This window comes from Xiphophorus couchianus, chromosome 22 (genome assembly GCF_001444195.1).
Source record: "Xiphophorus couchianus chromosome 22, X_couchianus-1.0, whole genome shotgun sequence".
Lineage (NCBI taxonomy): Eukaryota > Metazoa > Chordata > Actinopteri > Cyprinodontiformes > Poeciliidae > Xiphophorus > Xiphophorus couchianus.
Window position 1 is genome coordinate 14,810,650 of NC_040249.1, and position 18,467 is coordinate 14,829,116.

Consider the following 18,467-nt stretch of genomic DNA (forward strand, 5'->3'; position numbering starts at 1 on the left):
TTACTGTTGCCTTGCAGCAAGAAGGGGGTCTTTCTGCAAGAAGTTTGCACTTTCTCTACATGTATGTGTGGGAGTCGTTCAGTGCTCTGGGTTCTTCCCACAGCCCAAAGACATGACTGATGGTCTTGGCGATGCCCTGTGATGGACTGACAATTAATGCAAGATGTACCCAGTCGCTTGCAATAACTACTAGAGTTGGGCATCCCTGGGCATGAATGTTATTATCTGCAATAAGTTTGTTTGTTGTTCACTATGCAAGAGCACTTAGCAGTTTCTTGATATTTACCAGACAATCGGTTAGACTGTTCAATTTGTGAAGCTCAGATGGCTTGAAAGAATACAGAAGGATAATTGACATTATTATAGTGCCTTACAATCTGTCCCAGTGGAAGGACATAAAGTAAGACAAGGATAGGGCCTTAAAAAGTGTCTTGAGGACAATTATTTCTGATATGACCTAATTTCCACACTAGAAGATCTTTTAGAAAAATATGAACAAGAAAAATAAAACAAAACCATTGATCCTCGTTGAATCCTTAAATCTGTTCATCTGGATACTATGAGCAACAGCATCAAAGTCAGAGGAATGATCTCAGAAAACTGAAAAATTCAAGAGAAAAACTGGAGTTTTTCACTTGACAAAAACTCCAACATGTCTGTCATCATTTACAGCAGCTTCTGCTAACTTAGTATTTAAAAATATGCTTATTAAGGCTAACAAGCAGATAAATTTATTTGGATAATAAAACTTTAGCTGGTCAACTACAGTATATTATTAAGCTGAAGAGCAAAGAGTCTTTGGAGAGAAAAGTTTAAAATTTGGTTCACACCACATCTGTGGCTGCTTAAAGGAGATTGGTCCAAATTGTGTTTTTCTCTAATAGCTCAAAAAATACTTTTTTGAGCTATTAGCTATTTGAGCATAATAGCTTTTTTGAGCTATTATGTGTCTTTAAAAGATTTTAAGGACACATGAATCATGTCCACCATGCAGAGACAGCGTTTCAAACATCCTAATGAATAAAGAAGTCTGAACACAAATGCCTTGAGGGGATGAAGCAGATTTTATGTCACCAATTAGAGCTATGATTTCCTGTTTATGTCTGAGATCAGACTCTGAGGAAAATGGATGGCGAGAGATGTTATGTTGAACCTGATGGCTCCAACTTTGTTAGCCAAAATGTAAAAAACGTTTCTCTCACATCTTGGAAATTCTGGCACACTGGGAGTAATAGGAGAAACTACATTATTAGATGTGTCAAAAAACATCTTAGGGGTTTTTCCTTGACAGCAGAACCTAAAAACCACAAAGACAAACAGGAAGTTTTTTAGTCACAGATTGGAGAACACAATTTCATAGTACAACTCTAAAAATTACTTTGTGTTTAATAAAAATCTGCTGAAATGGCTCACAATCCAAGTCTGTATTTGCGGACTCTGTCTCCAACATTTTACTCCCTTTGGCAGACAGAAACTCGAAACTAAAGATTCTGCTCTTCCAGTTAATCGGCATGACTTTACAGCTATTGATACATTAGTAACTACAAATAGAAAAGCCTGCATGTTTGGATGAACTCAATGTGGCAGCATGTTCTCATTAATACACATTTCAAAATGTCCTACAACCCTATTACATAAATATATTAATTATTAATAATATCCAGATGTTACAGAGCTAGTGGTATCAGATAGTTTTAGAATGTCATATGTTATGCACAGCACTAGTAGCCTCTTAGAGATAACTGGACAGAGATATGACCACCTCAATCTGTTATTGTCTTATCTCCTTGTGGAGGACTGTAGATGAGCATGTGAGCACGCAGAATCTGAGAGCCAAAATGCCACGCACACGTGATTCTGACCCTGATTGATCTCTAATACATTCACTGAGAGCAGGAGTTTTGCTTTGACAGCAGCTACAGATGTGCACAGAGGAGAAAAACTAGTCAAAAACAAAAAACGACTTGCCAAGCACATTTTGCATGTAAATAATGAGAAAGTAACACACAGGTCAGCCTTTTTCTTTTCATTTTGTGACTCTGTTGCAGACCAAGAAAACTTTGCCATGGTAACGGCAACAGCCTCCCAGAAAAAAAACAAAAAAAAAAGATAAAATGAGCATAATCAAACAGTAAAAACTGCTCAGGGAAGCTTTTACAGGAATAACAAAGGGCTCTAGGCACTGAATCTAAATTCGCTTTTTGTAGCCTGAAGTAAATTTGCCTCACTGCTCAATCACAAAACATGAAAACTGCTGTACAAAGGATGTTTTCCTCAACTCGAATAGTTTTCTTTCACAGAAAGATTAGTAAACCCTCTGCATTTGCCCAGCTACTGCGCTTTTCCTCTCTGCTCCGGCTGAGTTGAAAGGAGTCCTCTACAGTTGAGCCATATCTCTCCCAAACCTGTAACTGGCAGCACTGAACATGTATGTGGGTACATGCTCACTCAAACCTGCCCTACTGTTGTGTCTCACCACGTCCAACCCCTTAGCTTAAAATAGAACCCAACCTCATTTCATGCCTCGTGAAGCTCTAAATTTGCTCCAGAGGGGAGTTACATTTGTGATGGATAGTGTGAGTAAATTAGGAAAATGAACCAAGTCTGTTTGTCTGACAAATGGTTCACTCCTCAGAAGACCATCACAAACTCGAAATAACAATTTCACCGACAAAGGCAGTGACCTGATCTAAGAAAACATACTTTCTATCTGCTCAAACATCATCCTCTGTTTGCCCTCAAACCTGACTCATGCCTGGAAAGTCTTCCTGAGCAACTATACAATCACTAATGCATTCAGAACAACACAAAAAATCGTAGGTTATTGTTTTTAGTTAATGTTCTGACAAATTGCCCCTGTTACCTGTTTCTTATGTTTTCTTGTGTTTTTTAATTTTCTTAATTTAATTAAGAAACAAAAAATGTGGTGTGTTCTTCAGATAAAGAAAATGGTAATGATCCACTCTCATCCACTTTCTTTTCATGGTTTCAGCAAGTAAAAACATTTTTGGTAACTTTAACATTTCACCATTTTTTCCACTTGAAATTCTTATCTATCTGACAGGATGACATCCAGATGGGTTTTATTATCCGTAATATAAGGGAGGTGTTATCGGATGACATCCTGCTCAAATTCAGCAGAAGTAATACTGAGCGGTGAGAGGGAACACATGAGGCAGAAAAGTCAGAATGTATCTGACTGTCGTAGTTCTTCCACTCTGTAATAAAACTGGAAAGTTCAAATGTCTTTCACAGTGATGAGATGTCTGTCAGTCACTTTTTTTGTTAAATATTCAAGCTAAGCAAATTTACCATCTGCAAACATGAAAAGATACAAAATAAGTAGTTATATATAGAGAATACATGAATACATGAAGTGATGAGTGAGATACTAATTTGTGGCATACAACTCCAGGGAGATAGTTACATACACGGCATGAATGAATACATTTTGGGCTCATAATGATTGATTTTTTTTTCCTCTCCGGAATATTTAAATAACCAAGGACTTCAGTGCATTTTAGAAATAATAATTGGGCACACGTTAGATTTTATTTTTATTTTTTTGCAGACTATGCCTAGTCCACATAGGGTCAAAATACACATAAATGAATTTTTGGTTAGGAGTTAGCACCTGGGTTCTTTATGCATGAAGTCAGTTTATTCTCCTCTCGTTTTCAATGTTTCTCTCTCGGTACATCAGATTTCTCCCATAATCATAACTGTTTGCTTAATTTGTCCTTTTTGCATTTTTTTGTCCTGCATGAATGTGTTTGTACATGGTTGTTGATCTTATGTGTCTCTATGTTGCTCTATGATGGACTGATGACCTGCCCAGGTGAACCTCACCTCTTGCCAAATAACTGCTGGACATACAACCAGCACAACAATCACTCAAATAAGTGTGTATAGACAATAGGTATATAGAGGTTTAGCTAAATATTGCAGACAAGGTACTCGCTTTGTAGCCATCAAAAATAGTTCAGTCATAATTCTACCTGCTAGGCATCCCTTATTATCAGAAGTGTTGGTAGGTTTTCTGTCCTGGACGGAGACTTTTAGTACAGTTTAATAGTTTTCACAATGTCTCATTTTGGAATTAAGACAGAACATTCCAGAAGCTTGATGTTAGCTTCCTTCAATTTCAAATTCACTTTAGATGATGAATGCTTATATTTGTTTCAACTGTGTTTGTGAAAATGAGAAAAATACACAATAAATGTAATCCTATTCACCTTCCTGGGAATTCTTGCTTTACAGAATCATTCATGCTGAATGCCCTATGGTCACTTCCTAGAAAAAAAAAATATCAATGATGAGTGAATGCAAACTTCTGATTGGAATTACATTTGGTCATCTGTTCTCACTATCTTCTCTGTTAAGTCTTCATTTTCTCTGACTCTGAGACCGATCTCTCCGTCTGTTTTTCAAAGAAAAGTAAAAAAAAATTCTCTCAGGAAGATGTAGCAACACTTTCATCTTCCAAAAGGGAAATGGCTGCTACCATTTTGGCTGTACTGTTTGAAAGGAAAAAGCTCTCACATTAACTTGCATTCAAGCAGTAGACATACATTATTGTGGCTATCACATAGCCTTGTCCACAAAAGCCTAACCCAGCTTAAATACAGGGCAGTGGTACCATGGGGTAAAATGGATAAAGCAGCAGCATAAATCACTAATGTCTGCCACATCAAAAGCAAAACACTACTTCAATGCTGCTTTGAGTTTGCATGTACTGGATTCAGGGGGAACGTGACTCACTGACTCAATGAAAAGCTAAGTTTTTTTCGCACTTTGTTAAGCTCAAATTTCTGCTACAGAATACAGCATGTGTCAGTGCATGTGTGTGAACCCTGAAACCTCCCTCTTAGGACACTGAGATGATCTATTAAGTCAAAACAAAAGGCAAAGCCACCTCTCATCTGCAGCCTGAGTCATGACTGACCAGCATCTCCCGCTTTCACCCAGCTTACCGCTGTGCAAAAGACCACAAGTGCCAATTTGGAAAGGTTGGTGCTAAATGAAACAAACAGGACTCTGTTTGCGCTCTGCTGAGAAGCACTCTGCCTGCAGCCTCTTTTGAAATTGGCTGCCTTCAGCATCGAGTCCTCCACTCCTTAGCGTTAAATGTTGCTTTTGTTGTTCCCAGCGAGTCCTGGTAGTTGTGTTGTGTGTTTGACTGCTAGGGAGAACTGGTTTCTTTGACAATGAAATCTGTCTGAAGTGTGTGCAGATTCTGTCTCCACACATCACAACTTTGACTAAATGTCTAAATGCATTCATTTAGACAATGGTGCAAATTTGCTGGAAATAATAGTGCTTCGGAAATGGTATGACGAGAGCTACACACAACCATGTGTAAATGTAAGTATTTCCAACATTTTAGATGTGTTTTAAAATTTGCTGTATTTTAAAAATACCTAGATGCAGTTTAGATTAACACTTCCTTCTCTCCCACTGGATCTACAGTGTTTTTGGGCATCCAGCAGAATAAAAAAAATGTGTCATGCCTCTCGCTCCTTTTAATGGCAGCTCAAGTGCTCTAATGACTAGTTTCGACAATTATGTCTGAAAGCAAATCATGCAAAATCGGTCAGCCGAGTGGGTAAAATGAACGCTCAAAAATAACAAGTTGCCTTAATGATTTTAAAACATTGCTCATAATGATATTTGTAAATTCCCAGCACAGGAAGTTACTTGAGTTTTGTCCTTATTTTACTATAATTCTTCTGCAATATTTCATAGTTACCATTTTGCCATTAACTAGTGCAAATGAATAGTTTAGATTTATGGTAAGAAATAATTTATCTACTGCACAGAATATACTAGATATGATCTTTCATTTACTTTAATTGCATTCTTCGAAGGGCCTTTAAACTGTCCCTGATGGACCTGATTTATATTTAACCTAACAGTTGGTGACACTGATGGTGTCCCTAAATCTATAACACATTAATATTTTTATTGCCTCAGCAGTATTGTCTAAATCTCAGAAAAGAGAAAATCTTTTTACTTTGCTGATGTAGGAATTCAAAAAGGCTTTGACGTAGGTTAGATAACTTTAAATAAAGATAACTATGTTTAACTCTTAATCAGAAGTCTTCTTTTTATTAAATAGAATGATTATATTTTTGAAATCTTATGCGGAAACAACTGCTGGAAATGGTGTTTGATGTATGGAAATAGTATTTGGCATTATTGGTTTCATTGTTGCATTAAAAAACGTGAACAAAAATAGAAGAAAATCCTTTTATCTTGATCTACTGATGACTCCTTACCTAGAACCTGCCAGCTACTGAGGGAGTTGGTTTTTAAAGTTAAACCTCAAAGGGGAAAAAAATGAGAATGAGCAGGAGGTTTTGTCTACAGGAGTTCACAAGTTCTTCAGGAGTTCTTTGAATCCAATGTGAGGAACCACCAGAGCATCTGACACATTAAACTGGAGCTAACACACTTCCATTTTGAGAGACAATTTGGATGGAACAATAGCTTTTGTGCAGAGATGGGACCTGAAGACTGGAGTGTTCCAGAAGTACATCAGAACTCCTCAAAAGCATTTATTTTGGCATAGTTTTTTTTTTTTATTTTAGCTACATTTGGTTCACCAAGTGCACTTTCAGAACTGAAGTTTTAGAATAAGTATAAAAATACATATTTATGTTTAAAAACTCAGCTGCTCATCTACAGTGTCCTTCAGGGCAGCAAACAACAGACAACAAAAGTCCCAAAAATATTTAGTGTATCATTGAACAAAAAGATATGTGGCTTTTTTCCCCTTTTTTTTCATACTATAACTTGTTTGTTGAATTCTACACCTGGGGCAACAGTTCACTTTGGGAAAAAAAGTAATTTTTGCATATGGTTACCAAATGCATTTCATTGAGTTGAAAGAAGCAGTGATGACCATTTGTAGTTTGAGCGTATGGGATATTATCTCTGAACTTGATTTTATTGTTCACGATGTTCACATTGACATTAATTTAACCATAACTAATGAATAATCACTCTTCTTTTAATCTAGCATGGCATATTCTTGTTAAAATTAGTTAGATGAAATTTTGGGTTTTTTCAGCATATGTATGCACAATTAATTTATCTTTCTTGATGTATTAAATAAACATATGTATATACAACATAGCTCATATAGGTCTCTTTTAAAAGTACTGCATGTTATAAACCAGAGGACCTATTTTAAAGACCAATCTCTTCCTCTTTAGAAACTTTCAGAATTTACTTTATCTTTGCTCAGATCTGCTCTTTCTAAAGTTGTATCTTGAACAAAGCAACTTTCAAATCTACTGCATTGCAAAGAAACTTGGTCAGGAGTTGTATTCTGGACTCTATGACTAGAACAATTACAACCATGCAAAAACATGCACTTTTCATACAATTTTAGAGTTCTTATTTTATTTTTTCTCACTTTCTTTCATTACACCACATTAAGCCAGTTCTCCAAAATAAAGACACAACTCAAATATGAACAGTTGCCATCTAGCTCTGCAAGGCTCAGATGGTGTTGTGTACAGTCATATGATTTCTGAAGATGCTGCATCTGTTAAATATTGCATTCTCATAAAATTGAGCAGATTTGCCACCGGTTAACCGACAGCAGCAGAAGAATAGCAAACACAAGAAGGCTGATCATTGATTCTGTGTATTGTCATAAGACAATGACAGCAACATTACGATGCCAGACGAACCAACCAAACAAGACCTGCACCTATTATGCATCAGATCCAATACACCTCACACAAGTAACCTCTGTTTGCAATGTGGATGAGGAGCATGAGGAATGAAAACTAAAAGATGCTTTGACAGCAAACTTTATTCAAAGTATCTGCTAGTTAAAGCAACATTCCCACTTATCTAATCCAAGCTTGAGATCCACTGACGTAAAGACTAGCTCCATTTTTCTGCAGCAACAGCAACAACAACAAAAAATAACTCTGAGGATTTAGCAACTGAGAAACACAAAGCAAATGTGCTTATTGGCAATACTGAACAAGATCATGACTGGAATTAAACCTTCTTCAGTATTGATTCAGAAGGAATGGTAAATTTATTCAGTGCTGAAGACAAAATATTACACTAAGAACTATATTTGTTCTATAAACTAATTAGCAAAGAAGAAAGAGGTTTTGGAAATCAGAGGGCCCAAACTGAAGGCTGGTTTCCACCATCTTTGGAAAGCATACAATGTGAAACTTGCAGATCCATGCATAATAGGGCACTGTTAAAATGAACTGAACTTACCCAATACTAAACATATTTGCTTGATTAATTTCAATACCAATCTTTATTCAATTTCAAAGTTTCTTTATATAAAGTATTCTGATTAAGTACATGATGAAAGCTGTCAACTGTGTATCTAATGAGGATTTTTTAGTGTCCTATCCAGGAACCCTGTTTTCTTATTAAAACTTCACATCAACATGTCATCAAGAGATCAAATCGACAAAGAGATCCCAGTTTGGAGACTTACTCTTGTAGCTCGTACTCCAAGGCTGGTATCCATAGTAGCCGGTGATCCGCAATATCCGCTCCTCTATGGACGCGCTGTTGATGTCCTCCACTGAGCGCGATGATTTGAGGTCCTCCTTGATGGCCTCGTCCACTACCAGGTACTTGAGCTGTCTGAGCTGAGGGCTGATGTCCGAAAGCCTTCTGGGGCTCACGTCGGGCGACTTGCGCATCCCGCTGGGAAGAGAAAACAAAAGGGGGCTGACAATGTTATCAGACCGAGCGAGGCCGCTTAGTAAAGGGAAGGGGAGCACATAAAATTTGACCTGGAGAAATAAGAGGCGAAACCAGGGAGGCTGGTGTTGCGTGTCCCACAGGCGTCGAGGGACCCCGTAGCGCCTCCTTTGTGCCGTAGAGAAGTCATGATCATCATCATCTCTCAGTGGTCCGCACAGCAGCAGAGTGAGTGACACTAAACCAAACTGACTGGTCCTGCAATTGTATACTACGCACAGGGCATCTCTTATTATAGGCTTATCTGAATGTGTAGCTAATGAATCGATCATGAGTGATTTGCAGAGATGGAGAAGCAACTCCAGTGACATCTCAGGGCGTCCACTGGGCACTGGACCACAAAAACTGCGCGCAGTAGGCATGAGGTTATCCAGGGTTAGGTTTGCATGCAGAGAAGATAAGTAGCCTACTTGATAGCGAATAAGCACCAGGTGGGAAAAAAAAAGGGAAAAAGAAGCAACCCAACAATGAGGCTCGTGTTGATCTGTCAGCCCCTAAGCTGTTATAAAACCATCGTCATGTGATGGTAAAACAGTACTTACCGACCCAGTCTGGAAATCCATTCAAATGTAAATACCACGTAAGTTTAGCTACTTATTTGCATTTAAAACATTCATCGCGCATAAAGTGCAAAATTCAACTATAAAGCAGCTCAGCGCATAAAGTCAACTTTCCATGCGCACAGGTGAAATCAAGAGCGCAACAGGTTCTCCCGCTTCCCCCAGAGCATTTCTTTGTTTTAAGTTAAGATGTCTTACATAGGCAAAAGAGTGGTAGGAGGTCCAAGGTAGCACATGCAGTCCCGGTGTGGCCGTCCGACCCGGTCCCACACAGTGCCCTCTCTGTCGCCGAACATCCTGTGGCAGCAGCGCACGATTACAGATAATCTAAAACCTCATCCAGGCTGGCGGAAACAGGCAAAAGCACCATCGCCCGTCTTCTGCTCATCTCCTCGAGCATATGCCTGGCCACTACAGCGCAGACTGTTTCAACTAACTGGATGCGCACCGCTCTGGATGCCTGACGCTGCGCGCGCGCCTTGACGGCGGCACGGCAACAGCGTCATCTCCCGGATAGCCAGGATTATGGTGGAAGATCGCTCTACCACCATGAAGAGCGATTTGTTCCATCTCTGATCCAAACAAGGTCTGCAATAGAGCTGACTTCGTTTTTAAATTCTAAACGTGTAAAGGCCGTCAAAGTAAACCCTTTAAGTATTATTTTTTGTCACAGCAGGACAAACTCACATTTTTTATTTATTTATTTTATTTTATTATTTTTTAATGCTTTTTTTAAAAAAAAAAAAAAAAAAAAGAAAAACACCAACTGCAATCCTATAAAGTGAAACTAACTAAACGATTCGTTTGATTTTTGTCCATCACAGTGTCAAAGAACTATTAAGCATTCACAAATCCTTGTAGTACTTCTCTAAGCAGCTCTTCAAAGTGAGAAAGACAAGAAAACATCTCATTCAACGGGCGCAAATCTATGTTACTTTTCAAAAGTTAGAAATTAACTTCCAAAGAAGCAAAGAAGGGCTTGGCTAGAATTGATTAGCAAATAGAAAGAAGAAAAAAAGCAATTGTCTTATATTAAATTATCATTGCAACTAACATTTCTCCCATTAACAAAATCCATAAATTAGGTTCAACAGAAACACGTTAAAGTAGCTACTGCACTGTTTTCACGTTTTTTGGGTTTCAATATTTCATAACTTCCTTTTACAAGGATTATATATATATAGTATATGGTACCCTCCTTGGGAAAAATTGTACCATAAATATTTCAAATGTTCAAAATATTCTCTAGCACAGAAGTGAATCAAACCAGCTCAGTTAGCAGACTTTTTCCACCATGAAGAGCCTGTGGGTTTCCCTCTGTTCAGTCATTCCCAGCTTGCATCACCTAAGGACACCAGCAGCATTTCAACACAACACCAGATGCGGAAAGTTTTCTTGTTTCGTTATTCTCAATATTTTCTGAGCCAAAATCTGAGACAGTAGAAAACTGTCTGTCCAGTACAGCAGAATCAAACACAACTGCTCCAGTTGATTGCATTTCATCAGAGCTGCTGGAAATGTATCAATTCTCACTGGTGGTAGTTTTATCAGCTTCACTTTGACTCTGTTATCAGAGGGGCAAGTTGTACAATAATAATAGTACACTTAGTGTGTGCTCTTGTTTTTAACATCTTGACTGTGAAAAACCTTTTCATAAATGCAGTCTGCTCTTTAAGAAGTAATAAGCCAAATTGTAATATGTATTTTATTCTAACCTTATTTTATCAAGTTTAGCAAAGCCTCTGTGTTTCTTTCTTTTTTAGATAAATCTGAAGAAACCATGCATATCAAAAAGTATGTTGTAGGCAAAATCTACCTTGCATGAATTGAAGGGTGTTTTCCATGTCTCCCTGGTCTGTGGTCCACTCCCTGCATTACTGCAGTGTGTGAGCTCCTGACTGCAGAGCTGTGACTCTTTTTAGGAGACAGGTTTTACATTGATCAGTGGCCAACTCCATAGGGCTTAAGGTGTATTTGGTAAATGGTGGATGTGTGTGCGTGTTGGGGTGAGCTGTGCTTAGTCAAGCGGGGAAAAAAGAAGATGTTTAGTCATCAATAAGCTGGTCAAAGTCTCACATCCCCACTCGTTGAGAGGAGAGGCTCAAGTTCATCTTAAATAATGTTGCTCCCCAACTTCACAGTTCGGCCAAAACCAAATTGATTCCTCCATCAGGATGTTCCTGTCTGCCAACATAAATTCAGGATTGAACTCTGCCTCGCCTTAAAGGGAGACACAGCTCATACATATCAAAACAGCGGTTCTAAAGGAGTACTCATGTATTCAAGTCATCCTCTGCTTTCCAGCACACCATGTTCCACTTCAGCAGACCTCTCAGAGTGATCTAATTGGTGCCCTCAATCTACAGGGCAATGCACTCCTTTCTAAATATGGATGAAAGATGAAGCTAGGACCAAAGCCCAGGGCCAAGAAACATGACATGATCACTGAAGGGATGATCCGAACAGCAATATTAGCTAGTTGGACTGTTATGATGCTTTGTAGCCTTACCTGGTGGACTGTACAACATGCTGCAATCTAGTAGATAAGTGTCAATAACTACATAATACTGGGATGTATTAGCCAGTTGGTGACATTTTAACAAAAACAAATATCCTAAACAATGCCTGTATTCCAGACCCCAGGCTCAATAAGAAACCTGTAGGTTTGTCTCTAAGGTATTCATTTAAAATGCCTTGCAAGAAGGTTCACACTCCTTGTAGTTTTGTCATTCAATAATAAACTTTGATGTGTTTTATTGGGATTTTATATGTCAGCACAGAGTAGTAATTAATTATGATGTGGTATGCATTTGATTTCAGTACCTGTAAGTGAACACTTTGCAAAATCCGTCATGTTGCGTGGCAGATGAAGTGGACCCATAGGCAGAGAGGTCAAATTGATAGTGAAGGTTTAATTAAAACAACGATGGGAAAACAGAAACTTACAAGCAGCCAGGAGATCAAAAAAAAAAAAAAAAACTGGAACAAAAAGCACAGCAGTGGGGGGGAAACAAGAATGGATAGGATTTAACTGGAGGAACCAGGAAGGCAGGAGAAGAGTTTGAATACTGTGAGGCTGAATGCTGGAACAAAAGACCTGAGTTGATGAGCTAACGGGTTGCAGGTGTGAGGGAAGAGAGAGAAAGGGGAAGTGACATGGCAGAGAGAGGGAAGGCACACTGACTAACGTTAAAGAATGACTAAACATAAAAAGCAAAACTAAACTAAGAAAGAACTAGACACAAGAAATAAACCTAATAAACTAGAATCACTAAGACAGGGCTGAACAAAAGAAAACCGAAACATGCCTGATCTAATAAAATAAAGGAAACTAAGGAACATAGAAATAACAAAACCAGAAACCGAGATTCTGACAATAACAGCTTGAAGTATTTCTGGCATTTTTCTATCAGTTGGAAACTGAAAAGTCTTTACAAAACAGTCAGACTATATGAATAGCAATAACAAAGACCATTTTTTTGGATTTAGATTGGGGATATCAGAGTAAAGGTGCTAAATATAAATCCATGTCACACTTTTTAGGTTTTTATTTAATCATATTCTGGCACTTCACACTATGTGTCGGTCTGTCATGTAAATACTCTAAAAATACATTAAAGCTTCCAATCACAGTGAGTGAATGTATTTTGTTATAAAATGTGTTACCTCCGGTTGTAGCTCTTTATGGGGTGGCTGACGAGCTCCAACACATTGCACCTGTGGCATCCAGGTAAAGCTGAAACACAAAGAAAGAGCTCTCTCATGAAGAGAGTCCCTAGAGGTCAGTGACCGTAACAAAATGATTAATTGAAAATATGCGTTGATTACTGGGGTGTAACATTTACATAAGCTGGCTACCATTTTGATTTTTTAAAGCTAATTTGGCAAAGCAATTATTTTCTTGGCAATGGTAGAAATATTTAATTTTTTTATTTGAGGATTTATTCTAGTACAGGTAAACCATTTAGTTACCTAATTTCTTTGCTAATTAATGAGTTTTTACAGATCACATTACCAACTTGTGTTCCTACAAAGCAAATGCTGTTTTTTCACATGTCAACATTTCATTTGAGTGTTTTACTTAAGTCTTTGTCTTTTCATCAGGAAAATTTAGAAGCTTAAAATGAAAGACCATGTGATGGACTTTCAAAGCCCCCAAAACTTATCCTCCATCTTGATCAGTGACAGCTGGATTAGGCCTTGATCCCTCGCCACAATAATCAGGACAAAGAAGGATAATAAATGAACAAAAAACTGGTGTTATTGATACATCAATTATAGATCTACCCCTTTAAAATCTCCCTTATTTTCCCACTGATATGTCGATCAGATGCGACAACTACTGAAATCTTTTAGCGATATATCTCCACCAATATTTATGTAAATTAGCAAAAAACTACTGCTGCTAATGTGTGATGCAATAGTTGTCAACTTTTACATTTTATTATCCTATACTTTTATGCTTTTTCCCGTTTAATTCTACTCTGTTTCAACATAAACTGCAATCAGAAACAAATACTGTCCTTTTAAACATTAATCTGTTGTTGTGTTAATCATTTCCATTATTTCTTCTATAGCATTGCAAACAGTTTCTAAGTCATTTTTACATAAGATGGTGCAGACCCTGTCTTTTAGCATCATTAATATTTAATGCAGCTCTCTCCGCTTAGAAACAGTGTGACAGTCCACTGCTGATTGGTCTCCACAATAGCAGAATGGAAATTCTGAGCCAGTAAAAAAAACAAGTCAAATTCATCTAATGCATTTCAGTATGTAGTGGTATTACGTTTCTTTTCTTATTAGAGAAGCTGATTATTTATTTTGGGATTTGGTATGCAGTCAAAAGGGGCAGTTTCTTGCTGTAAGCCCAAAGAGACAAATCTGACCTCCTCTGCTGCTCCTCTGCTGCCTGATAAAATGTTCTTCCAGCTACAGAAAAATCTAACCTTTGTAAATGTAGCATCCTGTAGTCTCAACAGCTTTTCTGATTTCCTGTAGGCTACATGTGTTATTCATCCATCATCATTTGTACAACTGAATAACAGCTGGAGAGCAGAAAGCAGAATCCCTAAGGGGTCCAGGTCTTGCTTTAGGTGTAAACATAGTGAGGCAGTTTTCTTTAAGAGCCCAACAATTGGCATCTTTGTTTTTTATTCCTCGACAATCCTGAACTGATCTGATTTCTATTATTGCCTGTTATTCGATGGTTTTTGGATCTTTTTCATTTGCTGACAAACAAATCAGGCTAAGAATTAGTGATTAAGCCTCACGGAGCTGCCAAGCCGTTTGTCCCTGTTGTATATAAATATTAAAAGACATTTCTTTTAATATTTCCATCCAAAGCCAAGAAATTTGGCTTTGGATGTGCTCCTTAGCTGACTGTACTTCAAAGAGAATGGGTTATGGATGCTGGTTTGTCACGTGGATGACAAAGTCTATTCTGTATGAGCTAGTAAAATTAGATGGATATCCTTTTAGAAGAGTGAAGCTACTCTAACACATGCAGGCAGCTAGTTTCTGTATATGATGTTCTGGATATACCATGACAAGACGCATGATGAAGAAATAGAAAAAAACATAAACAGAGGGGGAAAAACACCTACACCCTCTGTTTTATTTTAGACAATTTATGCATCTTGTGTTTGATTTTTAATCGTTTGCCAATTTGTCAGCGTTATAACCAATAAACTATATGTTTTCTTGTATATTTACGCATAACTGTTCTACTTTTGTTTTTTAAAACAAGCAATCATGTTGAACCATTGATCTACGCAAAGCTGCGCACTGTGTAGACTTGATGTTCCTAATTATTTTAAGGCTCTTTGATGCTTAACACACATGACAATTGGTCAATACTGTCCCAGCTATCATCGTTATTTGATTTGACTCCAGTTGTGAAATTGCACTTTCTGTCATCTCATTAGTGTGCTCAGTGTTTTCTTTCTGTTCTCGCATTGCTAGGTTGCATCTCACACAAACGTTTTGATTAGTCTCGGATCTCATTTTAACTTTGCGAGATGACAAGGTGGAAAACACAGAGGAATGCACAACATGCCTTTTGTGTTGCAATCCCACTTGAGATTCATTAATTTGAAGAAAAGCAAGCTTTTAATTCAACTCTTTTTTCTTTTTGAGGGTGTGGGGAGGGAATAAAGACACAATGAGAGCTGGCTTCATGGGTTGATGTGCTAAAAACATCAACCACATTGCAGAGAAAGAGCTCTGAGTGCAAAACGGTTCTGAGAGAGTAAATGCCTGTGGCTGCAGTGTCCTTTTACCTCTCCCTGCTTTCTCCTCTTTTTCTGTCCTGTCAGTTTGTTGCTCCTCATATACATTCAGCAGAGAGTGAACTGGGGCAATGTGTATGGATTTTCTACAAACTGTTTGGTGCTGCAATCCAAATCTATCAATTTCAAACCCTAAGTACAACCACACTGAATTATTCTTTCTTTTCAGACAAATGTTGATCTGCGATATTGCTTAGAAAACCGGAACCTAATTTTGCTCTTGCAACAAGAGCACAAATTTTTCACATGAGAGCAGTTACAGAATTGGCGGAGAGGAGCGTTTGTGCTTCAGGCCTCCTGCATTCAGATAGTCCCCGTGTGTGTGTGCATGTGGGCGTGTGTGCGTGTGTGGGGACGTGGGGGGCGGGTGTGTTGTGTGTGTGTGTGGATATAAATAGAGTTGCTCCACCATCAGAAAGCAGTGCTATAGAGTAGATGCCGGCTGTCGCTGTGCACCAACTCAACCCCTGTCCTGAATGACCCCAGCGTCAGAGCGCTGCAATACGTGGGGGTGATATGAGCAACCAAGAGTTTTCTGTGCAACATTCTATAAGGTGTGCTTCTCTCTCTCTGAGGCACAGGAGCAGCGCTTGATTCATCTATTTATGGGTGAGTTCATGTTTAATCTGAGCTGCAGACTGTTTTACAACCCACAACAAGGATCCTTAATAAATCACAAAATGCAGGGCGTAATATTTTATTCCTTTCGGGGCAGTTTGCGGGATTTAAGTGTTTCTTCAGGACGGCTTATAGGATTCACATCAACTGGAAAGATGAAGAAGCAACATTAACAATGATGAGCTCTCGATATGTTTTTCCTCAGTAGATGAGATGAATCAGTCTAGTCTGTAACATTTCAGACCAACAGCTTAGTCGTAACTGTGCAGATTGTGTTTGTGTTGGAATACTGTAAAACTGCAAGCATAAAAAGAAGTTTTGACTTCAACCGTGAGTATTTGAGCTATACAGATCATCGGAAAAATATTCATTCCCCTGGAACCTTTTCTCATTTTGTCAAATTATAACAAACTGCTATGTTCCTTACATACACACGGGAACATAATCACAGATTAGTTTGGAGTTGTACCTAGGAAAGCCTGTAAGTAATGAATATAGAAAATAGCAAGAAATTATTTTTGCTCTGATCATATTGTTATTTGTTGCTGGAAATAAACAAACATGGCAACCCTTGCACTGGTTCTGAACATTGTCCATTTGTACGTTAATGACCTGGCCAAGTTTCTGACAGTTATTTCCAATTACTGGTAATTGTTGTTTCACTACATGCATCCAATAAAATTACTTGGTACTAGCAAGCGCCTGAGCTGCTTCACCCCATAAAGCCTGACAATATGGATGTATGCTCAGTGGCTCTGCGGGGAGAAGTGCCTGCATGTCAGAGGTAATTACAGTTCTCTGCGATAAGAAATACAGCTGCTGAATAAAACAAAAGCGCTGCACTATTAAATTTACTTCCCTGAGTTTGACACTGTGTGCCCCTGGAGCTGCAAAATAACAATAAATTGTGTTTAGTTGAATGATGGGCATGACTTGAAATCCAAAACTATGATTTTTTTTTTATGTATTAAGTTTAATTGTGTTTCCGGTTTATGCTAGTTTGTCTTGATATTGTCCTATAGTGCCAATTTAGTTCTTCCTCGACTATTTTTGAACAGCCTTATCAAGAACTGTGTCTGATCTTCTTTTCATGCTGTAGGTAAAAAAAAATATCTTCTAGTTAATTACTGACTGCGATGTTTGAGCTCTCCAACTTCAATTACCGCACAAAGATATTCTGAATCTCCACCTTCTTTTCGGAAATCAAAGAGATGAGAGGCTTAAGCAATTCATCTAAGTAGCATGGTATTTTCTCAGCAAGTCTCTGCAGATAATCACTTTCATTATCATTATTCATGCTTTTTTCTTTCATTTCAGTTAGTGCTTGTGTGTAGATTAGATTGTGTTTTAGCCTTCTTCACCTTTCACACATTTTCTGGTAAATTCAATTTATATAATCTCACATGTTTCTACGAGCTGACACTGCAATCAGACCACATTTCCACTGAGTTAACACATGATCAGCCAGTGTCTCCATCCTCTTACCATATGGTAGAAGCCTGGGAGAGAAGACGAATAAATATTAGAGAATCTCAAGGCACTTGAATGTGTTGAAAAGTTAATTTATACCAGTAATTCAATTCTGAAAAATTAAACTCATAATTCACAAATTTATTAGACACAGTGACATTTTATTTATATTTGAGGTGTTTATTTCACTCTTTGTCGGTTTTGATGATTGTGACTTACATGTGTTGAAATCTTTAAAGTATGTCAATCTCCTCCCACCCCCACCCAAAAAAAACAACTTTACATATGACTAATAAAAACTGATTTTTAATTCTGTTTATGTAAAAGCATCACTGTGTAGCATATAATAAAAGCACTTGATTTGGGGTTTCTTTTAATTATCTGTTGACTGTGCTATCCTCTCTTCTATTTTTTTCCCTCCCACTCAACTTTCCAATATTGTGCAAGCAGACAGAATTTAGTGATCATCCAGCTTATATTTTAATAATTTTTTGGTGTAATAATAATTTGTTATGGATGTTCTTCGTGATTGTGCAGTTCATAACATCATCAAAAATATGATTTGTCATATGTAAAGTTGTAATTTCTAATTTCTCAGAAACTGAGATGGTTATATTGGTTATATTAGCTGTAAGTGATTACCACTAAAATTCACTGAAGCACTTGAAGTATTATTCTGTATAATGAGTCTTTATATGTCTTGCACTTTTTAGACTTAATTACATTTTTGAAGGACATACTAATTTATCGAGATTTACCGATTCAAGAAATACTCTGG

At 37.7% G+C, this 18,467-nt stretch overlaps 1 protein-coding gene across 2 annotated transcripts in view; it reads right to left on the reverse strand.

Annotated features, from left to right (window-relative positions):
* Positions 1-9,759, reverse strand: part of slc35f3b (solute carrier family 35 member F3b) — a 53,264-nt gene extending 43,505 nt beyond the window's left edge. The window contains exons 1-2 of one of the 2 annotated variants that reach the window (XM_028007928.1): positions 9,513-9,759; positions 8,483-8,697 (exon numbers count right to left, since the gene is read on the reverse strand). In XM_028007928.1, the coding sequence (XP_027863729.1) occupies positions 8,483-8,697; positions 9,513-9,610 (313 nt within the window). In that variant the 5' untranslated portion in view covers positions 9,611-9,759. Of the gene's footprint in view, positions 1-8,482; positions 8,698-8,786; positions 9,474-9,512 lie in introns of those variants that run through there. The other variant, XM_028007931.1, reaches the window with a different exon arrangement.
* Between the last annotated feature and the right edge of the window lie 8,708 nt (positions 9,760-18,467).